At 54.1% G+C, this 17,366-nt stretch overlaps 1 protein-coding gene across 2 annotated transcripts in view; it reads right to left on the minus strand.

The window, feature by feature from the left end:
- BRD4 (bromodomain containing 4) overlaps positions 1-17,366 on the minus strand; it is a 49,295-nt gene that overhangs the window by 21,573 nt on the left and 10,356 nt on the right. For both annotated transcript variants that reach the window (XM_061368036.1, XM_061368046.1), the window contains exons 2-10: positions 15,235-15,328; positions 13,776-13,892; positions 12,437-12,755; positions 11,644-11,781; positions 9,616-9,751; positions 7,092-7,363; positions 5,278-5,637; positions 4,128-4,256; positions 2,021-2,230 (exon numbers count right to left, since the gene is read on the minus strand). In XM_061368036.1, the coding sequence (XP_061224020.1) occupies positions 2,021-2,230; positions 4,128-4,256; positions 5,278-5,637; positions 7,092-7,363; positions 9,616-9,751; positions 11,644-11,781; positions 12,437-12,755; positions 13,776-13,795 (1,584 nt within the window). In that variant the 5' untranslated portion in view covers positions 13,796-13,892; positions 15,235-15,328. The remainder of the gene's footprint in view (positions 1-2,020; positions 2,231-4,127; positions 4,257-5,277; positions 5,638-7,091; positions 7,364-9,615; positions 9,752-11,643; positions 11,782-12,436; positions 12,756-13,775; positions 13,893-15,234; positions 15,329-17,366) is intronic.

Consider the following 17,366-nt stretch of genomic DNA (forward strand, 5'->3'; position numbering starts at 1 on the left):
CCCTTGGTGCCACGAGCCCCAAGTGCAGGCAGTGACCCCCTTGGTCCACGAGCCCCAAGTGCAGGCAGTGACCCCCTTGGTGCCACGAGCCCCAAGTGCAGGCAGTGACACCCCTTGGTGCCACGAGCCCCAAGTGCAGGCAGTGACCCCCTTGGTGCCACGAGCCCCAAGTGCAGGCAGTGACTCCCTTGGTGCCACGAGCCCCAAGTGCAGGCAGTGACCCCCTTGGTGCCACGAGCCCCAAGTGCAGGCAGTGACCCCCTTGGTGCCACGAGCCCCAAGTGCAGGCAGTGATCCCCTTGGTGCCACGAGCCCCAAGTGCAGGCAGTGACCCCCTTGGTGCCACGAGCCCCAAGTGCAGGCAGTGACCCCCTTGGTGCCACGAGCCCCAAGTGCAGGCAGTGACCCCCTTGGTGCCACGAGCCCCAAGTGCAGGCAGTGACCCCCTTGGTGCCACGAGCCCCAAGTGCAGGCAGTGATCCTTGGTGCCACGAGCCCCAAGTGCAGGCAGTGATCCCCTTGGTGCCACGAGCCCCAAGTGCAGGCAGTGACCCCCTTGGTGCCACGAGCCCCAAGTGCAGGCAGTGACCCCCTTGGTGCCACGAGCCCCAAGTGCAGGCAGTGATCCCCTTGGTGCCACGAGCCCCAAGTGCAGGCAGTGACCCCCTTGGTGCCACGAGCCCCAAGTGCAGGCAGTGATCCCCTTGGTGCCATCAGCCCCAAGTGCAGGCAGTGATCCCCTTGGTGCCACGAGCCCCAAGTGCAGCCAGTGACCCCCTTGGTGCCACGAGCCCCAAGCGCAGGCAGTGACCCCCTTGGTGCCACGAGCCCCAAGTGCAGGCAGTGACCCCCCTGGTGCCACGAGCCCCAAGTGCAGGCAGTGACCCCTGGTGCCACGAGCCCCAAGTGCACAGACCCCTTGGTGCCACGAGCCCCAAGTGCAGGCAGTGACCGCCTTGGTGCCACGAGCCCCAAGTGCAGGCAGTGACCCCCTTGGTGCCACGAGCCCCAAGCGCAGGCAGTGACCGCCTTGGTGCCACGAGCCCCAAGCGCAGGCAGTGACCCCCTTGGTGCCACGAGCCCCAAGTGCAGGCAGTGACCCCCTTGGTGCCACGAGCCCCAAGCGCAGGCAGTGACCCCCTTGGTGCCACAAGCCCCAAGTGCAGGCAGTGATCCTTGGTGCCACGAGCCCCAAGCGCACACCCTGGTGCCACGAGCCCCAAGTGCAGTGCAGGCAGTGACCCCCTTGGTGCCACGAGCCCCAAGTGCAGGCAGTGACCCCCTTGGTGCCACGAGCCCCAAGTGCAGGCAGTGACCCCCTTGGTGCCACGAGCCCCAAGTGCAGGCAGTGACCCCCTTGGTGCCACGAGCCCCAAGTGCAGGCAGTGATCCCCTTGGTGCCACGAGCCCCAAGTGCAGGCAGTGACCCCCTTGGTGCCACGAGCCCCAAGTGCAGGCAGTGACCCCCTTGGTGCACGAGCCCCAAGTGCAGGCAGTGACCCCCTTGGTGCCACGAGCCCCAAGTGCAGGCAGTGACCCCCTTGGTGCCACGAGCCCCAAGTGCAGGCAGTGACCCCCTTGGTGCCACGAGCCCCAAGTGCAGGCAGTGACCCCCTTGGTGCCACGAGCCCCAAGTGCAGGCAGTGACCCCCTTGGTGCCACGAGCCCCAAGTGCAGGCAGTGACCCCCTTGGTGCCACGAGCCCCAAGTGCAGGCAGTGACCCCCTTGGTGCCACGAGCCCCAAGTGCAGGCAGTGACCCCCTTGGTGCCACGAGCCCCAAGTGCAGGCAGTGACCCCCTGGTGCCACGAGCCCCAAGTGCAGGCAGTGACCCCCTTGGTGCCACGAGCCCCAAGTGCAGGCAGTGACCCCCTTGGTGCCACGAGCCCCAAGTGCAGGCAGTGACCCCCTTGGTGCCACGAGCCCCAAGTGCAGGCAGTGATCCCCTTGGTGCCATCAGCCCCAAGTGCAGGCAGTGGGACCGCATCAGGCCCCCGCTCCATCCCTATGGACACGGTACCTGCTCCTGCAGCTCCGCCAGGCGCTGGGCCCGTTCCTCCTCGGAGTCATCGGAGGAGCTGTCGCTGTCGGAGGAGCTGTCGCTGCTGCTGTCACTGGAGGAGGGGGGAGCCACCTTGGTGGGAGGGGGCACCACGACGGGAGACGAGGCCGGGATGACGGGCTCCTCCGGCTCGTCCGGCATCTTGGCGAAGCGCATCTCGAACACGTCCTGCCAACACAAGGGATGGTGGTGACGTTCCCCATGGAGATGGGGTGTCCCCCCCCCCGCACCCCCTAAGGAACCACCCCACAACCCCAGAGCTCCCCAGCTGGCTGCAGTTGTGACCATATCCAAGATAGTTTGGGGCCAAATCTTCCTTTCCAAGCTGCGTTGTTCGGGTTCTTCCATAATGGATTCATGGGGAGCTCCACATAGGAACTGCAGCCTCATCCCTACTCCTCTTCAACCTGCCTGGGTTTTCCCATTCCACATCCATAAAAACCATCTCCATGCCACCCTAACTCTATGTAAGGATATTCCCGTTATCCTCAAGAATGAGGGATGCAAAACTGGTGCGATTCCAGTTATCCCACAGGTGGGAAAAGGCCTTTGCTCCCCTGGCTGGGTGCTTTTCTACATCCTGGAGATGCTGTTTTGCTGCCTCCATCTGCTCCTGACTCCATTGGATGCTCAGGCTCAAGTATCAGGGGATAATGGAGCAGAAGACACTGGAAGAGAAGGAGATTCCCAGCTCCTTCAGCATGGATCTTCCCATGACGCTCTGTTGCTCAATCACTGCCCTTAATGGCTGTTTACATCCTAAGTATTGTCCTCCATGAACCGGGAATTCCAGTTCTTCATCCCCCCCAGAGGCAAAGGGAGGATCTTCACATCCCAGTGCCAACATGGGAATGAAGCTCATCCTTCAGGGACAGGGACACCTTCCACTAGGGCACGGCTCCAAGCCCCATCCAATGTGGCCTTGAGGGATGGAGCATCCAAACCTTCTCCATTCAATCCATCCCAGTGTCCCAGCACCCTCAGAGTGGAGAAGCTCTTCCCAGCATCCAGCCTCAATCTCTGTCAGTTTAAAGCCATTCCCCCTTGTCCCATCCCTCCAAACTTTCATCCCAGGCCCTCCTGTCGCTCTTTTCCATGAGCTGGCATCAAGCCTGAGCATCCCAGACGTCGTCTTCTGATGATGACGTGGTACCAAGAAGCAGCAGAACGGGATATTCCAGAGGCTGGCATCTCCAGGATCGTTGTTGGCCAAGACATGGGTGGGTTACAGGAGATCAAGTCCAAACCTGCACCTTTTGGCCTTGTTCCCAAACCTCAAGGGGTTTCCTTCTCCTCTCCTGTAGTGGGAGCTCCACCACCACCATGTCCTGCTGCTGGAACTGGGCTTTTCCACACTTAGAATCCCAATGGATTTGCTTCCTGCTGAGCCCACCCTGTGTGCACAGGATGAGACATCTTCCCAGTTCTATGTGCATGTTGGGATGTCCCAGCACCAGGCTTGGCCTCCAGCATCACCTGAAGCACCAGAACCCACAGCCATGGGGAACATCCGGGTGTTTTAACAACAGGAGGGGGAAAGTTTGGGATCAAAATGGACCACAGGAGCTCGGGAACCCCTTGTAGATGCTCTCCATGGGTCCTGTGAGCTCCTCCAGCACCCAAAGGAGATCGGAACCCCCCAGATCCACCTGGAACAAAGGGGTTTTTCCTCGTGTGCCAGCCCCAAAGGAACTTGAGGAATGAGGAGGATTTTATGGAGCAGCCAAGTGTGTTTGAGACACGGGGCTTCTCCAGCATCTAACTCCTTAGTGCCAAATCCTTGAGGAACAAGAGCAGGAACGTTCCCCATGAGGATGCTGGAAGTAAAGCAGCGAGTGCTCGGGCTCTGGGGACAAAAGTGACCCTTTGGAGCCATGCTTTTCCCTCCTATTCTTGATCAAGAGGTGAAAAGATGGGATAAAGATGCTATTCAAGAGCTTAAAGGAGCAACTTGGGCTGATCCCTCCATCCCAGCATCACTTCCATAGGAGAAGTGGGATCCTGACCATCACCTCCCACCCTGGAGATGCTCTTTCAAGACCCTGTGGTCCTCATGGGTCCTTACCTGCAGCTTCCGTGCCATGGCCACCACCTCGTGATCCGCAGGGTTGTACTTGTAGCAGTTGGAGAACATCAACCGCACGTCCGCCGCGAATTCCTGCGCATCCCGGTATTCCCGGTTCTCCAGTTTCGACTGGGAAGGAGAAGGAGGGGGGAAAAACCCATCAGAACCCTGCTGTTAACTGTGGAAACAGCTCCAAGGGGTGAGTGAATAAGCACAGCTCTGGGACATCCATGGATTGCACGCACCCATCTTCTCCCTGTGTTGGAACAACTGGTTTTGGCCAAAAGAGTGACAAATGTTGGCCCAAACCCACCTCATTTTGGTCAAAGAACCACTTATTTGGGTCAAACAAAGGGATATGGGTGGTTTAGAAAGAAAGAGCTGGCTCAGGGCATCCTCAATGATGTGAAGAAGATGAGGATGTGCCCTCCAAGCCATCTTCTTGAAGAAGAAAGAGAAGGAGGAGCCATGATCCTTGTGGCACCTCAGCATGGAGTGGGCTGTGGGAAGGGAAAATGGAGCCCTCTGGATCTAAAGACTTGGCCCAAACTGGGTAAAGCTGGAGTCAGAGCTGGGCTTAAACTGTGTGTGCTCCAGTTCAGCCCATAGCCAAGAGGCTGGGTCCCTAGATCATGGATTGAGGCTTGGAAACCAGTTAAAAGATTTCCAAGTAAGGAATTCTGGATTCCCAGCTAAAGCTGGGTTTCTAAAGCCATAAAGCTGGACTTCTAAGTAAGGAATTATGGATGCCCAGCTTTAAGGTGAAGCTTCTAAACCATGGCTGAATATCCCAAAGGGGAACAGGGGTGACTTTGCAGTCGCTGTGTTAAAATCCAACCATCCCAATGATGAAGGAATGTTTTGAGGGGAAACATGGATGAAGATGAGGACAATGGGCTCGGTTTCAATAGAACCTCCTTGTTCCTCTGATTTAGGCTCTCTGAGGCCACCTCCTGGGGGAGGTTTACCCAATAAAGGACATTGTCCATAAACCCCATGCGAGCATCTCCCAAGGCTTCTTCCCATATGCTAGGAGAACAGCAAGAGGAGAAGAACAGGGACCGAATGGCAGCGATCTGAAGGGAGAAAACCCCTCTGGGTCAACTCAAACCCATAACACACATGTCCCCCCCATAGACCCGGGCCTTACCTTGATGGTGCTCAGGTCCATGGGGTGCTTGATGATGTCGCAGTAGTCGTGCAGCCCCAAAGCCTCCACGTCCACGGGCTTGTAGAAGGGCCAGGCATAGGCAGCGTGTTTCTTGGCGAACATCTCCTTGATGATCCCACTGCAGTACTTCAGCTGCTCCGAGATCTTGGTGCTCTTCTCCACCAGGTGCTGTTGGGAGTCTGGGACATCCTTCTTTGGAGGCTTCACGGGCCGGCTGCTCTCCCGACGAGGGCCCAGTTTGGTGGACTTGGGCTCAGCGGGCAGCGATGAGGAGTCGTGGATGGGGTCGATGGTGGTCGGGGTGGTGGTGTCTGCTTTCCTCTTCACCCCTTTTTTTGTCTGGGATTAAGGGAAATGAATCAGCTCCCAGCACAGAACCACCCCCACTTTGTGTCCCAAGCTGCATCCCCACAGCATGAGGTCCTGCCCCTGTGTTCCGGTCACATCCCACTGGGATGCTGCATCCAGCCCTGGTGTCCTCAATAGGACATGGAGCTGCTGGAGGCCACAGGGATGAGCAGGGGCTGGAGCAGGTCCTACATGGAGCCAGGCTGCACAAGAGAAGCTGCGTGGAGAGCTCAGAGCAGCTTCCAGGGGCTTAAGGGAGCTACAGGGATGTGGAGAGGGAGCTTCCATGATTCCATCTCACACACATAAACCCAATGTTATTCCTGGCACCACATTTGGGCTTCAAGCTGTGTTTCTCATAGTTTTGACCCAGAATCACCATTACCAGGGGCCTCAACCCTTCCAAAACCCTTGGATACTGCTGGTCTGTATCGAGCTCGACAGAAAAACATGGATTATATGGGGAGCCCCTTCAGCAAGCCAAGGTGCTCCTCCTGAGTCATCAAAAGCTCAAGGAAGGGTGGCTTTAAGAGGATAAAGGGGCTGTCCATGAAAACCATGGTGATTTTCATCATGGTTACTCCATGGATTAGCATGAGACCACATAGCAGCCTTCTGAAGGGGGCATATAGGGATGCTGGGGATGGACTCTTCATTAGGGACTGTAGTGGTAGGACAAGGGGTGATGGGTTCAAACTGAAACAGGGGAAGTTCAGATTGGATCTAAGGAGGAAATCATCCCTACCCATGGCAGGGGGTTGGAACTGGATGATGTTAAGGTCCTTTCCAACCCTAACTATTCTATGATTCTCTGAGGCATCCCTACCCATAGCAAGGGGTCGGAACTGGATGATGTTAAGGTCCTTTCCAACCCTAACTATTCTATGATTCTATGAGGCATCCCTACCCATGGCAAGGGGTCGGAACTGGATGATGTTAAGGTCCTTTCCAACCCGAACTATTCTATGATTCTATGAGGCATCCCTACCCATGGCAAGGGGTTGGAACTGGATGATGTTAAGGTCCTTTCCAACCCTAACTATTCTATGAGGCATCCCTACCCATGGCAAGGGGTTGGAACTGGATGATGTTAAGGTCCTTTCCAACCCTAACTATTCTATGTTTCTATGAGGCATCCCTACCCATGGCAAGGGGTTGGAACTGGATGATGTTAAGGTCCTTTCCAACCCTAACTATTCTATGTTTCTATGAGGCATCCCTACCCATGGCAAGGGGTTGGAACTGGATGATGTAAGGTCCTTTCCAACCCAAACTCTACATCTGATGCCAACTGGTGTCAAAGGGAGTCACGTCAAGGTCTCAAACCGTGCCTTTCTGGCCCCAAGTGGAGCCATTCCCCTTCCACGCACCAAAGCAAAGGGTGCCCATTGCCCACCCATGGCATCCCCAAGCCACCCCAGGAGGACGCATTAGGAATCACTCACCTTCACAGGCTGGGCAGGCGTGGGGATAACGGGGGGGTGAGGCTGGATGGGCTGCGGCGCCGGGGCCGGCGGCACGGGGGCCTGGGGAGCCGGGGGAGGCGGCGCAGGAGGTTGAGGAGGCACCATGGTCATCACGGGGGGCTGGACGATGAGGTCGGGGGTGACGGAGGGGAAGGGATGAGCCGGCGGCGCGGGTTGGAGCGGCTGCGGCGGCGCCGGCGACGATGCTTGGGGGGGGTTTGGTACCGTGGATGAGCCTGGTTTGGAGGTCACTGCAGAGAGAGGAGGGGAGAGAAGGTTGGAACATGGAGAGGGGGGGAACACGGAGAGGGGGGGAACATGGAGAGGGGGGGAACATGGAGAGGGGGGGAACATGGAGAGGGGGGGAACATGGAGAGGGGGGGAACATGGAGAGGGGGGGAACATGGAGAAGGGGGGAACATGGAGAGGGGGGGAACATGGAGAAGGGGGGAACATGGAGAAGGGTGGAACATGGAGAAGGTCGGAACATGGAGAAGGTCGGAACATGGAGAAGGTCGGAACATGGAGAAGGTCGGAACATGGAGAGGGGGGGAACATGGAGAGGGGGGGAACATGGAGAGGGGTGGAACATGGAGAGGGCTGGAACATGGAGAGGGCTGGAACATGGAGAGGGCTGGAACATGGAGAGGGCTGGAACATGGAGAGGGCTGGAACATGGAGAGGGCTGGAACATGGAGAGGGCTGGAACATGGAGAGGGCTGGAACATGGAGAGGGGGGGAACATGGAGAGGGGGGGATCATGGAGAAGGGGGGAACATGGAGAAGGGGGGAACATGGAGAAGGGGGGAACATGGAGAAGGGGGGAACATGGAGAAGGGGGGAACATGGAGAAGGGGGGAACATGGAGAAGGGGGGAACATGGAGAAGGGGGGAACATGTCCCTTCCCAAAGGACTTCCTGCAGGCAGAGCAGGGAGATGAGGGCCTCTTCTCCTGCCCAACCACCTTGCTATAAGCACTGGTTCTTCATTTGAAGCCCAAACTGGGCAGCTCTTCCTTTGGGAGCAGTGTGAGCTCCATGAGCAACAAGAGTTTCCTCATTCCTGGTGACTTAAAGCATCAAAGCTGCTGCTGGATGGGGGAAACCTCTCCCCATGGCTGGAGCGAGGTCCTCCTGAGGTGATTTCAAACATGGAGCAAGCCCAAAGGTTGGGCACAAGGCTGGAAACATCCGTGTTGGCCTTAAACCCTGCTCCAACCACGCTTCCCAGTATGGTCAAACGCCCTCCAATAGGGGGATGCTGCAGAGCTGGATGATGCTGGGACATGCAGAAGATCCCATGGGATAAAAGGTGGAGCCTGCTGGGCCTGCCTGCCTCCTCTAACCAAGGAGAGCTCCTTTCTGCACATGGGAATATCAGGAATGGTGCCTGAAACTGGAGGAATTAAAGGGAATCTCAGCCAAGAGCAATGCAATGGTGGCCACTGGGCTCTGAGCCTCCCCTCACTGGCCTGGTGGTGGCACTACAGCAGCATTTTCTCCTCCAGCAGCTGCCAAATGGGATTTTCCCTCTCTCATGGAGACAACTGGTTCCCAGAATCCTTCCAGGAATTCCTCAGGCTCCTGGGTGTCTGCTGCTGGGAAACTGGGATCGCAGCAGCACCAGGCTGAGACTGAGGGAGCATCCCAAGAGCTGTGAGGACTCAGAGCATCCCAGAAGGGGTTTGGGATGCTCACAGGCAGGAAATGTGGTCCAAGCACCTTCCTTTGGTGATGCTCCTGCATATGATGATGTCCTTGGTACCACAAAGGATGGGAATGCTACAAGATCAGGAGGTGTTTAAGTTCCAAAGGGGATCTCAGAAGTCCAATGAGGTGTATGGAGCTCCAATCATGGCTAGGATGTTCCCAACCCCTTGAGGAACGATCCCACAGTGTCTGCATCCAGTGTTGAGCCTGGGGAATGGCTGGTATCCCAAAAAAGCAAGCTAACGGAATGCTTGAGGTGTCGATAGGGACTTGGAAAGCTGTTCTGTCTCCAATAGGTGTCACATTCACATTCAATTGTGGTGTCCACAGGGAGAAACTGGAAATGGTCAGAGAGGGCCAGGAAGGAGGACTGGAAGAGTGGAAAGAATTCCTAAGAGATTCTTATGGAGAACAGGGATTTGGAAACAGAGGAGGCCTTTGGTATGACCATGTTATCCGAAGAGGAGATGGAGCTGTCATGTTCAGACACAAAATGTTCAGGAAAAGAGGAGATTTAGAAACAAAACCAGCAGATTTATGTTTTTCTACTGGGAAAATAGGAGATGGGATGCTGGGAAGTTCTTCCTTGTGAGGGTGCTGGGACACTGGGATGGGTTGAATGGAGAAGGTTCGGCTGCCCCATCCCCGACAGGGCTCAAGGCCAGGTTGGAGCAAGCTGCCCTATGGAAGGTGCCCCTACCCATGGCAAGGGGGTGGAACTGGATGAGCTTTAAGGTCCCTTCCAACCCAACCCATGCCATGATTCCCTGATGCAGGACTCCATGGTTCCTACCTGCTTCCTTCCTTGCCCGTCCTCTGCCTTTCGTCTGGGCGATGACGATTTCCGTCTCCTCCTGGGTCATTTCCGAGATCTTCTGCAGGAAAAGCTTTTCCAGAGCTTCTGCCATTAAGACTATGTCATCCCCTGGCTGGAGAGAAACACACAGGAGGCATCAGGCATCATCCCAGAGGGAGAGGATTTGCATTCCCACCCTCCTTAGGGCTACTCTGCCCGTTATTCCCATTATGGAGCAGGATAACGGCCCCGGTGTGGGTAATTCCTCACCCTAAAAGCCCTTTTAGAGGTAGAACCAGATGATGGGCAGGGCCAGCACCAAGATGAGCTGGAGAACAACCAAGCCAAGGTGCAAAGGCTGTATTCCAAGTGAAGGGAAAAGAGGGAGAGGTGGCAGAGGAGAGGGATTCATGCTGGATGGTTGCTTCCATCACACTTGGTGGGTCTCATGGAAGAGGTGTCTCCACAGAGCATCAGGGCCTAAGAAGAGCTTAGGATGGGCTTTGCAAGGGAACTTCTTCCCTAAAAAAGGAGGTTTTCCAGGAGGAATGTGACTGGTTTGAGACGTCACTTATGGCTAATGAGGTGGGGAAGGAGAGGATGGTGCTAAGAGGTCCTTGAAGACCTGGAGGAGAAGAATGCATTTGGGGAGGACACCCAATGATCTGCCCAGGAGCACCATGAGAAGAGCCAAGAGAGAAGGGCTGGAACAACAGCCCAAGAGCCTGGGTTGATGTGAAGACAACAAACCCATGGCCAACGCTGTCATGACATGGTGACACCAAGAGAATCATGGAATGGTTTGGGCTTGGAAGGGACCTTCAAGCTCATCCAGTTCCAACTAAGGGGCAGGGACACCTCCTGCTGGACCAGGCTGCTCCAAGCTCCATCCAGCTTCAGCTCTGCTGTCAACATAAGGATGGTTAAAACCATTGCCTGATGGTCTGAGGCCTCCATGATGCCCTCAGAGATGTTTCTTCAGCTTAGATGCTTTTGTGCTCTCCAGCCTGGAGGAGATGGGTGAAGACTGAGGCAGCCAGGGTAAAGCTGACAGGGGGAACACCACGGTGGGAGAAGACCTGGAGGTGCCTGAGTCATCTGAAGCCTTTAAGAACCTCCCCTTGCTGGAGTTGCATCACCCTGGCTCAAAGCAGAAGGGCCAAGGGCCAAGGAGATGGCTCTGAAGGCCTCAAACTGCGAGTGTTTGTTTGGAGCTGCCTGCAAAGGGCTTGTGCAAGAGGAGGAGGAGGGGAACGGGGTCAATGCACGCGAGGGTGAAGCAATGGGGCTGGAGAGGAACAGGAGGAACCAAACAGGAACCGAAACCCTTGGACAAGGAGGGGGATGGTTGGAGGGGTCAGGGAGGAAAAGGCTCCCAGTGACTTCCAGGACCCTTCCTTATGGCTCATGGTCCTTGTGGAGCAAGTGTCTTGTGCTCCACACCAGCCCAAGAACCTCCTCCAGAGGCCACTGTCCCATCACCACTATGGATGGAGAAGCCCTGGGATGCTCCTCATCCATTCCAAGAGCTCTTCCTGTGGCCCAGGAGGTTGCACAACTGTTTATGGGATGGATTTCAGGCTGTTCCTCACTGTCTGGAAGAGGATCTGCTCCACTGAGGTCAGGGGTGGGCAGGACCCATGCGCTCCTCCATCCAGCCCTGGTTTTGACTTGGAAGACTTTAGGGTTCCAAAGCAGCTCTAAGGTGGTTTCTTCATGAAGAACCTACTCCTCAAGAGCTCGTCTGACACCATCTGGAGCTCTGCTCAAGCCAGATCCCAAGAAAACCATAAAATCTTCCTTTCAAGAAGGGAAACAACTCCTGGACTAATGATTCCAGCAGGGAACACTGTTGGGATCTGCAGCCCTGCCTAAGCTCCCATGGGTTTAATCCTAATGGAGTTGAGCTTGGTGGTGGCTCCCTTAAAGACCCATTCCAAGCAGCACCATGTCTGCTTCCACCCCGCTCCAAGGAGGAAATGGCCAATTCCCATTGGGAAAAAGGCAAATTTGGGAACTCTGTACCTTGTTGTAGATGTAGCAGTTTGTAAACATGGTGTTAAAATCCTGGATACATTCTTGAGCGTTCCAGTAGTAGTTGTTCTCCAAGCGCTTCTTTATTGTTCCCATATCCATTGGGGTTTTAATTATCTTGTAATAATCCTGCCAAGGAAGAAGAGGGAAAGGTCAGAGTGGGAATTATCCATCGCTAAATGGACCTGGATTCCACCACCTCATCCCTATGGAATGATCCTCCAGGCCCAGCACTCGGCCACCAACAGCTTCTCCACTGGGATTTTGAGTGCAAACCTTGGGCAGTCCAAGTGTTGGATCATTGAGTCCAGGCACTGGATCAAGCCCAACCATTAAATCAAGTCCATATTAGATCAAGTCTAACCATTAGATCAAGTCCATGTCAGATCAAGTCCAAGCATTAGATCAAATCTAACCATTAGATCAAGTCCAACCACTGGATCAAGTCCAACCATTATAGCAAATCCATATTAGATCAAGTCCAACCATTAGATCAAGTCCATATTAGATCAAATCTAACCATTAGATCAAGTCCAACCACTGGATCAAGTCCATATTAGATCAAATCCAACCACTGGATCAAGTCCAACCATTGGATCAAGTCCATATAAGATCAAGCCCAACCACTGGCTCTAGTCCACCCACTGGCTCACCACTGGCTCAAGCCCACCCACTGCAGATGGGCTCTGTGATGCCAGGAGAAGCCTGCACCCCCACACCAGACCCATAAGTCCTCACTCCTTCCACCGAGGACCATCACCCAGTGTCCCCCCCATCTACTTACAGGGAGGTTGAGCTTGACAGCATCCACAGGCTGCTGGAAAGGCCACGCAAACTGGTGCTTCCAGAGGGTCTTGAGCACCACCTTGAGCAGGTACTGCAGCTGGTTGGTCTGTCGCTTGGGTTTGTTGGGGTTGGAGGTCTCCGGCGGCGGGGGGTTAACACCTACAACGTTGCCTTGCTGGGGCTGAGCCTGGGACTGCGTTGTAGACATCTGGGTGGCTTCAAGTCCATCCCCCATCACGGGCAGGTTCCTCAGTCTCGTTCCAGGGCCGCTCTCTGCCGACATGCTATTGATCCCATTGCATTCCTCACCGGATACCCTACAGAGCAAGGGCAGGGAGGGCATTTCAAAGCCAGCTTCTGGGGCAAGGTGCTGCTGGAGCTCCATCAGAGCACCTCGGGCAACCAGAGCTAGGGGCCTCCAAATGAAGTCAGATGGGTAAGGAAGGATGTTCCAAGGGAATTCCATGCCCAGGAGTCAGTGGTGCCCTCTTTGCTCCTGTTCTTCCCTAATCTGGCCAAAAGGACCTCAATGTTCTCCATAGGGTTCAAACGCTGCTGACTCTGGGCAGGAACCACCTTCAGCTCCAGGGTTGAGTTTGCCAACACTAAGCTGGTGTTGGCCAACTCTGAGCCCCACTAAAGGAATGCATGGTGAGACATGCATCTCCTTTCAGCTCCTCAGTAGTCCCCACCACCATGGGTCAGGTAACCCCAATTTCATGCCCAAATCCATCTTTTAGGTGGATGTTGAGCTTCCATGAGATGCTTCAGCTGGACCATGCAGTGCACAGACCCCATCTAATTCACAGTGTTGGCTTTTGGGAAGTGATTTAGGTAGATGATCACCTTTAGGTCCATAATCTAGGCTGACAAGTCTTTAGGTAGATGATCTTTAGGTAGATCACCTAGGTAGGTCATCCCCTCCAGGATATGCCCATTGTCCAGTTTAATGCTGAGCACATGTGAAGCTTAAGACATGCAGCAATGAATTTGGGTTTGGGTTCATATTCTGATGCCTTAGAGCAGCCCTATGGCTCTGGTCATGGATGGGCTCTCCACATGGACCACAAGCTAGAGACATGAAGCAATTGGACCTCCTATGTCCCTCAGCTGTGGTCCATGGCTTTAACTGGTCTAAATCTAACCCTGAGAGCACCCTCACCCCCCTTGGTCTTTACAGGATGGGTTTTAACTCCAGGCCTCCAAGTGAGCTGAAGCATCACTGATGCTTTGTGGCTGATTCCTCTGGGATGGGCACTAAAGGGAATCTCCCAAGGGACAAACTGCTCTTGGCCAAGCACAGGGAACCCTCTGCTCACTGCAAGGAGCTACTTTACCTTGTAGGATACATTGCCATAGAATTTTGCCCCAGAAAATGATGCAGAGTCAGAAGTTGCTTGGCTTGTCCATCTATCTTCCGTGGCTTCAGGCACAGATGCCTTCAGATACCGTATCTATGGGGAGAAACAAGCAGTTAAGCCAAGGGAGCAACCAAAGGCATCCGAAATGAAGGTACCTCCAGAGGAACAGGTACTTGTCAATACTCCACGGAAGGAAAGGAGCCAACAGAGCCCTGCAAACATGGGGCACCAATGGAAAAACAAGGAACTGACAGCTTTTTCCAGGCATTTTTCCACCTTTTAGACAAGCTTATTCCTGAAATTCATCCATTCAAGGCCCAAGACTGGTTTCTTCCACATATTTATCCTTGCATTGATCCCTTCGGAGGGATCCCACCACCTTCCCCTTGTGTTATCAAGCTCAAGCACTTCTTTCCCCTCAAGGGGAGCATGGTCTCACACCCAGCAGCATCATCCCAAGCTCATTTCAGCCCTAAAACCATGGATATCGATGCCATGGGCACACATGAGAGGGACATGGAGTGAGGAGGAGGTCATGGACATGCTGCAAGGGCTGGAGCCAGGCTCCTTAAGGGGAGACCTCAGAGCAGCTCCAGTGCCTAAAGGGGGTACAGAAAACCTGGAGAGAGGCTTGGGACAAGGGATGGGATGAGAAGGAACAGCTTCCAATGGGAAGAGTTAGATGGGATGTTGGGATGTTCTTCCCTGGGAGATGGTGGGACACTGGGATGGGTTGAATGGAGATGATTTGGATGCTCCATCCCTGGCAGTGTTCAAGGCCAGGTTGGATGGGGCTTGGAGCTGGATGAGCCTTAAGGCTTCTCAGGAGAAGGCAGCTCTGAAAGTGCTGCTGACACCCATCAGAGATGCCCAAACCTATGCAGGTGAACTTAAAATGGCCAAATTCAGCCTCAGTGGTGGCCATGGGGGGTGGCTCAAAGCATCAAGAGGTGTGGGAGATGGAGCTGCACCGGGATGTGGGAGCAGGAAACCCCTGTCTGAGGGGGTGAAACGCCACAGGAATACACCAAGATCCTGAAAACTGAGTTACTTTGTGCTGGAATCAGCTCCATGGGAAAAGCAGCCTCAAACCATTCCAGGAGGGATTTAAAGGATATGAGGGACGTGGCTTAGTGGTGGAGTTGGGAGTGCCAGGCTAATGGTTAGACTTAAAGGTCTTCTGCAGCCTAAATGGTTCTATGATCCCAGGATAACCAAGTGAGATCCAGCTCCACATCCCCACAGCAGGATGAAGGTTCATGGAATGCCATCTCTGACAAAGCCAGGGATGCGTCCCCTGCATCCTGCCTGAGGTTAACCCCATCCAAAGCACTCAAAGCCAAGGTGTGAAGCTCATTCTGGCTGCACATCACTCCTGTAATCCTGCCTGATACCCCCAAAAGCTGGGAATACTCCAACAATTTGGGATCCTGACCTGAAATCCGAATTGACCCTTTGAGGTTTTCGGTTCTTCTTCACCAGCTGAACCCTCTGACCTTCATTTTCGAGGCTACTATTGAAAGAAAGACCTGGAAGGGAAAAGAAATGAGCATTAACTCAGCATCAGAGCCCAAAGGCAGGGTGAAGCCCTCCCCTTTGCCTTCTGCTCTCCATGTTCCTGCCTTTATCCATAGGAAGGGATAGGTATGGGTTGGAAAACCAGGAATGAGGTGGTGAGAAGCGGGCACAATGCAGGTGGGGATGGATCCAAGGCAATGGTCCAGCTCCATCAGCCAAGTGAGAAGGAGTTAATCTGAGCTCACAAACCCATCACGGTTCATTGAGAACTTCCACATTCCCAGCCCACAAAGCCCTTTCCAGTTGTTTAAGCCAGGTTTAACTTAGGGAAGACCTGGATTTAACCCAATCCAGGCATCTCAAAGCCTGGTTTAGCAGCTTACAAGAGGAGCTGAGCCCCACTTGTGCTCCAGCTTGCAATGGGAATCACCTAACAGAGCACCATGGATGAGGTTTAAGCTTGTACCACAAAGACAACCACTGAAAGGCAACTGGAACCATGACCAGCACTGGTTTAACACTGCCATGATGCACTCCCCACACCCTCAGAGCCACCTCACCACATCCAAATACATTAAATTCCATAAAACCCGGCTTTAATTCCATTTCCAGGGGTTTTAATCCCATTTTCAGGGGCTTTAATTCCATTTTCAGGGGCTTTAATCCCATTTTCAAGGGCTTTAATCCCATTTTCAAGGGCTTTAATCCCATTTTCAAGGGCTTTAATTCCATTCTGGGGCCATGAAGGACATGGGAGATGCGACATCCCCCAGCCCAGCAAAGGGAATTTAGGGCATACAAAAGCCTAAGGACCATCTTAACAGCCCTGACTCGCTCTAAGCTCAGCCCTAGGAAGGTGCAGGAGGTTGAGCCTGCCCTGGGATGAGGAATCCCAAGGGAATTCTGGAGGTTTCCTGCTTTCCATCAGGGTGCTCAGGGCTTGGTCACTCCCCCCTTTACTCCTAACAAAGCCTAGCCTGGAGGAAGATGGACACAAAGCAGCAGGAAGGACACACTCACACCCCTGCAGGGAGATGAATCCATATGGATCCTGGGATACCCTAAGGCATCCCCTGCTCCTGCCTCCCTGTGCTTCCTCATACAGCTCATGGTGCATCCCAGCCACTTGAGGTCCTTTTGGGGGCCTGAAACCTTCAAACCCTACCTCCATTAACAGACCTGCTCCAGGAATACCATGGATCACATTCCCAGCACTAATCCCACTTATCTGATAGCATAAACTGGATTCAATCACAAGCACAGGTTGGTTTTCCTCTCTTGGAGATGCAGGAGGTTGTGTTCCTCCTCCAGCATCCTCTATGTGGCTCCAGCAGCTCCAAGAGCATCACTTGCTATAGGGAGAAGACACCAGGTCTCCTACTGAGGGTTGTAGCTACAATCCCCACTAAACCATGGTGATTTAAAGGGTTTATATCACCAGTTTTCCTAGGTTTTCCCCCATTGGGATACATGGGAATGGGCAGGAATCACGTACACACATTAAGACAGGGGGGAAAGGCTTCAATCCTGAGCAATGAGTGAAGACTTGAACAAAAGGGTGGAAAGGATGTGATAAAACATCAAAAAAGGGGGAAAATGAGGATTTTCCCCTTGAGGAGGCAGAGAGCACGGCAAAAACCCTGTAAATGATTCAGTAGTGCCTGGAAGTGGGATTTACTGGGATGATTTGAAGCATTGGTCAAGTATTGGAAGGTGACAAGAGGGGTAGCACTGGCTGAGCTTTAAGATCCCTTTCAACCCAAAGCATTCCCAGATTCCATGAAGCCCCTCAAGAAGGGAGCATCTCCCAGATGGAATCACTGCTCAGCACTCCTCACCTCCCCATTAGAGCCTTGGAAGCAGGTCAACAGCACCCAGACATCCAAGGCCTCCATGGGGACACATCACCCCATGCTGGGTGCACCAAGGCCACCCCGGAGCCCATGGCCTTCTCCAAAGGCATTTATTGTGTCTGGGAAGCCTATCTCCATGCAGGGGGTGCATCCAGCTCCAGGACACAGAGTCATTTTCCACATGGATTTTGCTCAG

The sequence above is a fragment of the Neopsephotus bourkii genome, unplaced genomic scaffold (assembly GCF_033783945.1).
Source record: "Neopsephotus bourkii isolate Nb327-2 ecotype Australia unplaced genomic scaffold, CSIRO-AGI_Nbou_v1 NB_133, whole genome shotgun sequence".
Lineage (NCBI taxonomy): Eukaryota > Metazoa > Chordata > Aves > Psittaciformes > Psittacidae > Neopsephotus > Neopsephotus bourkii.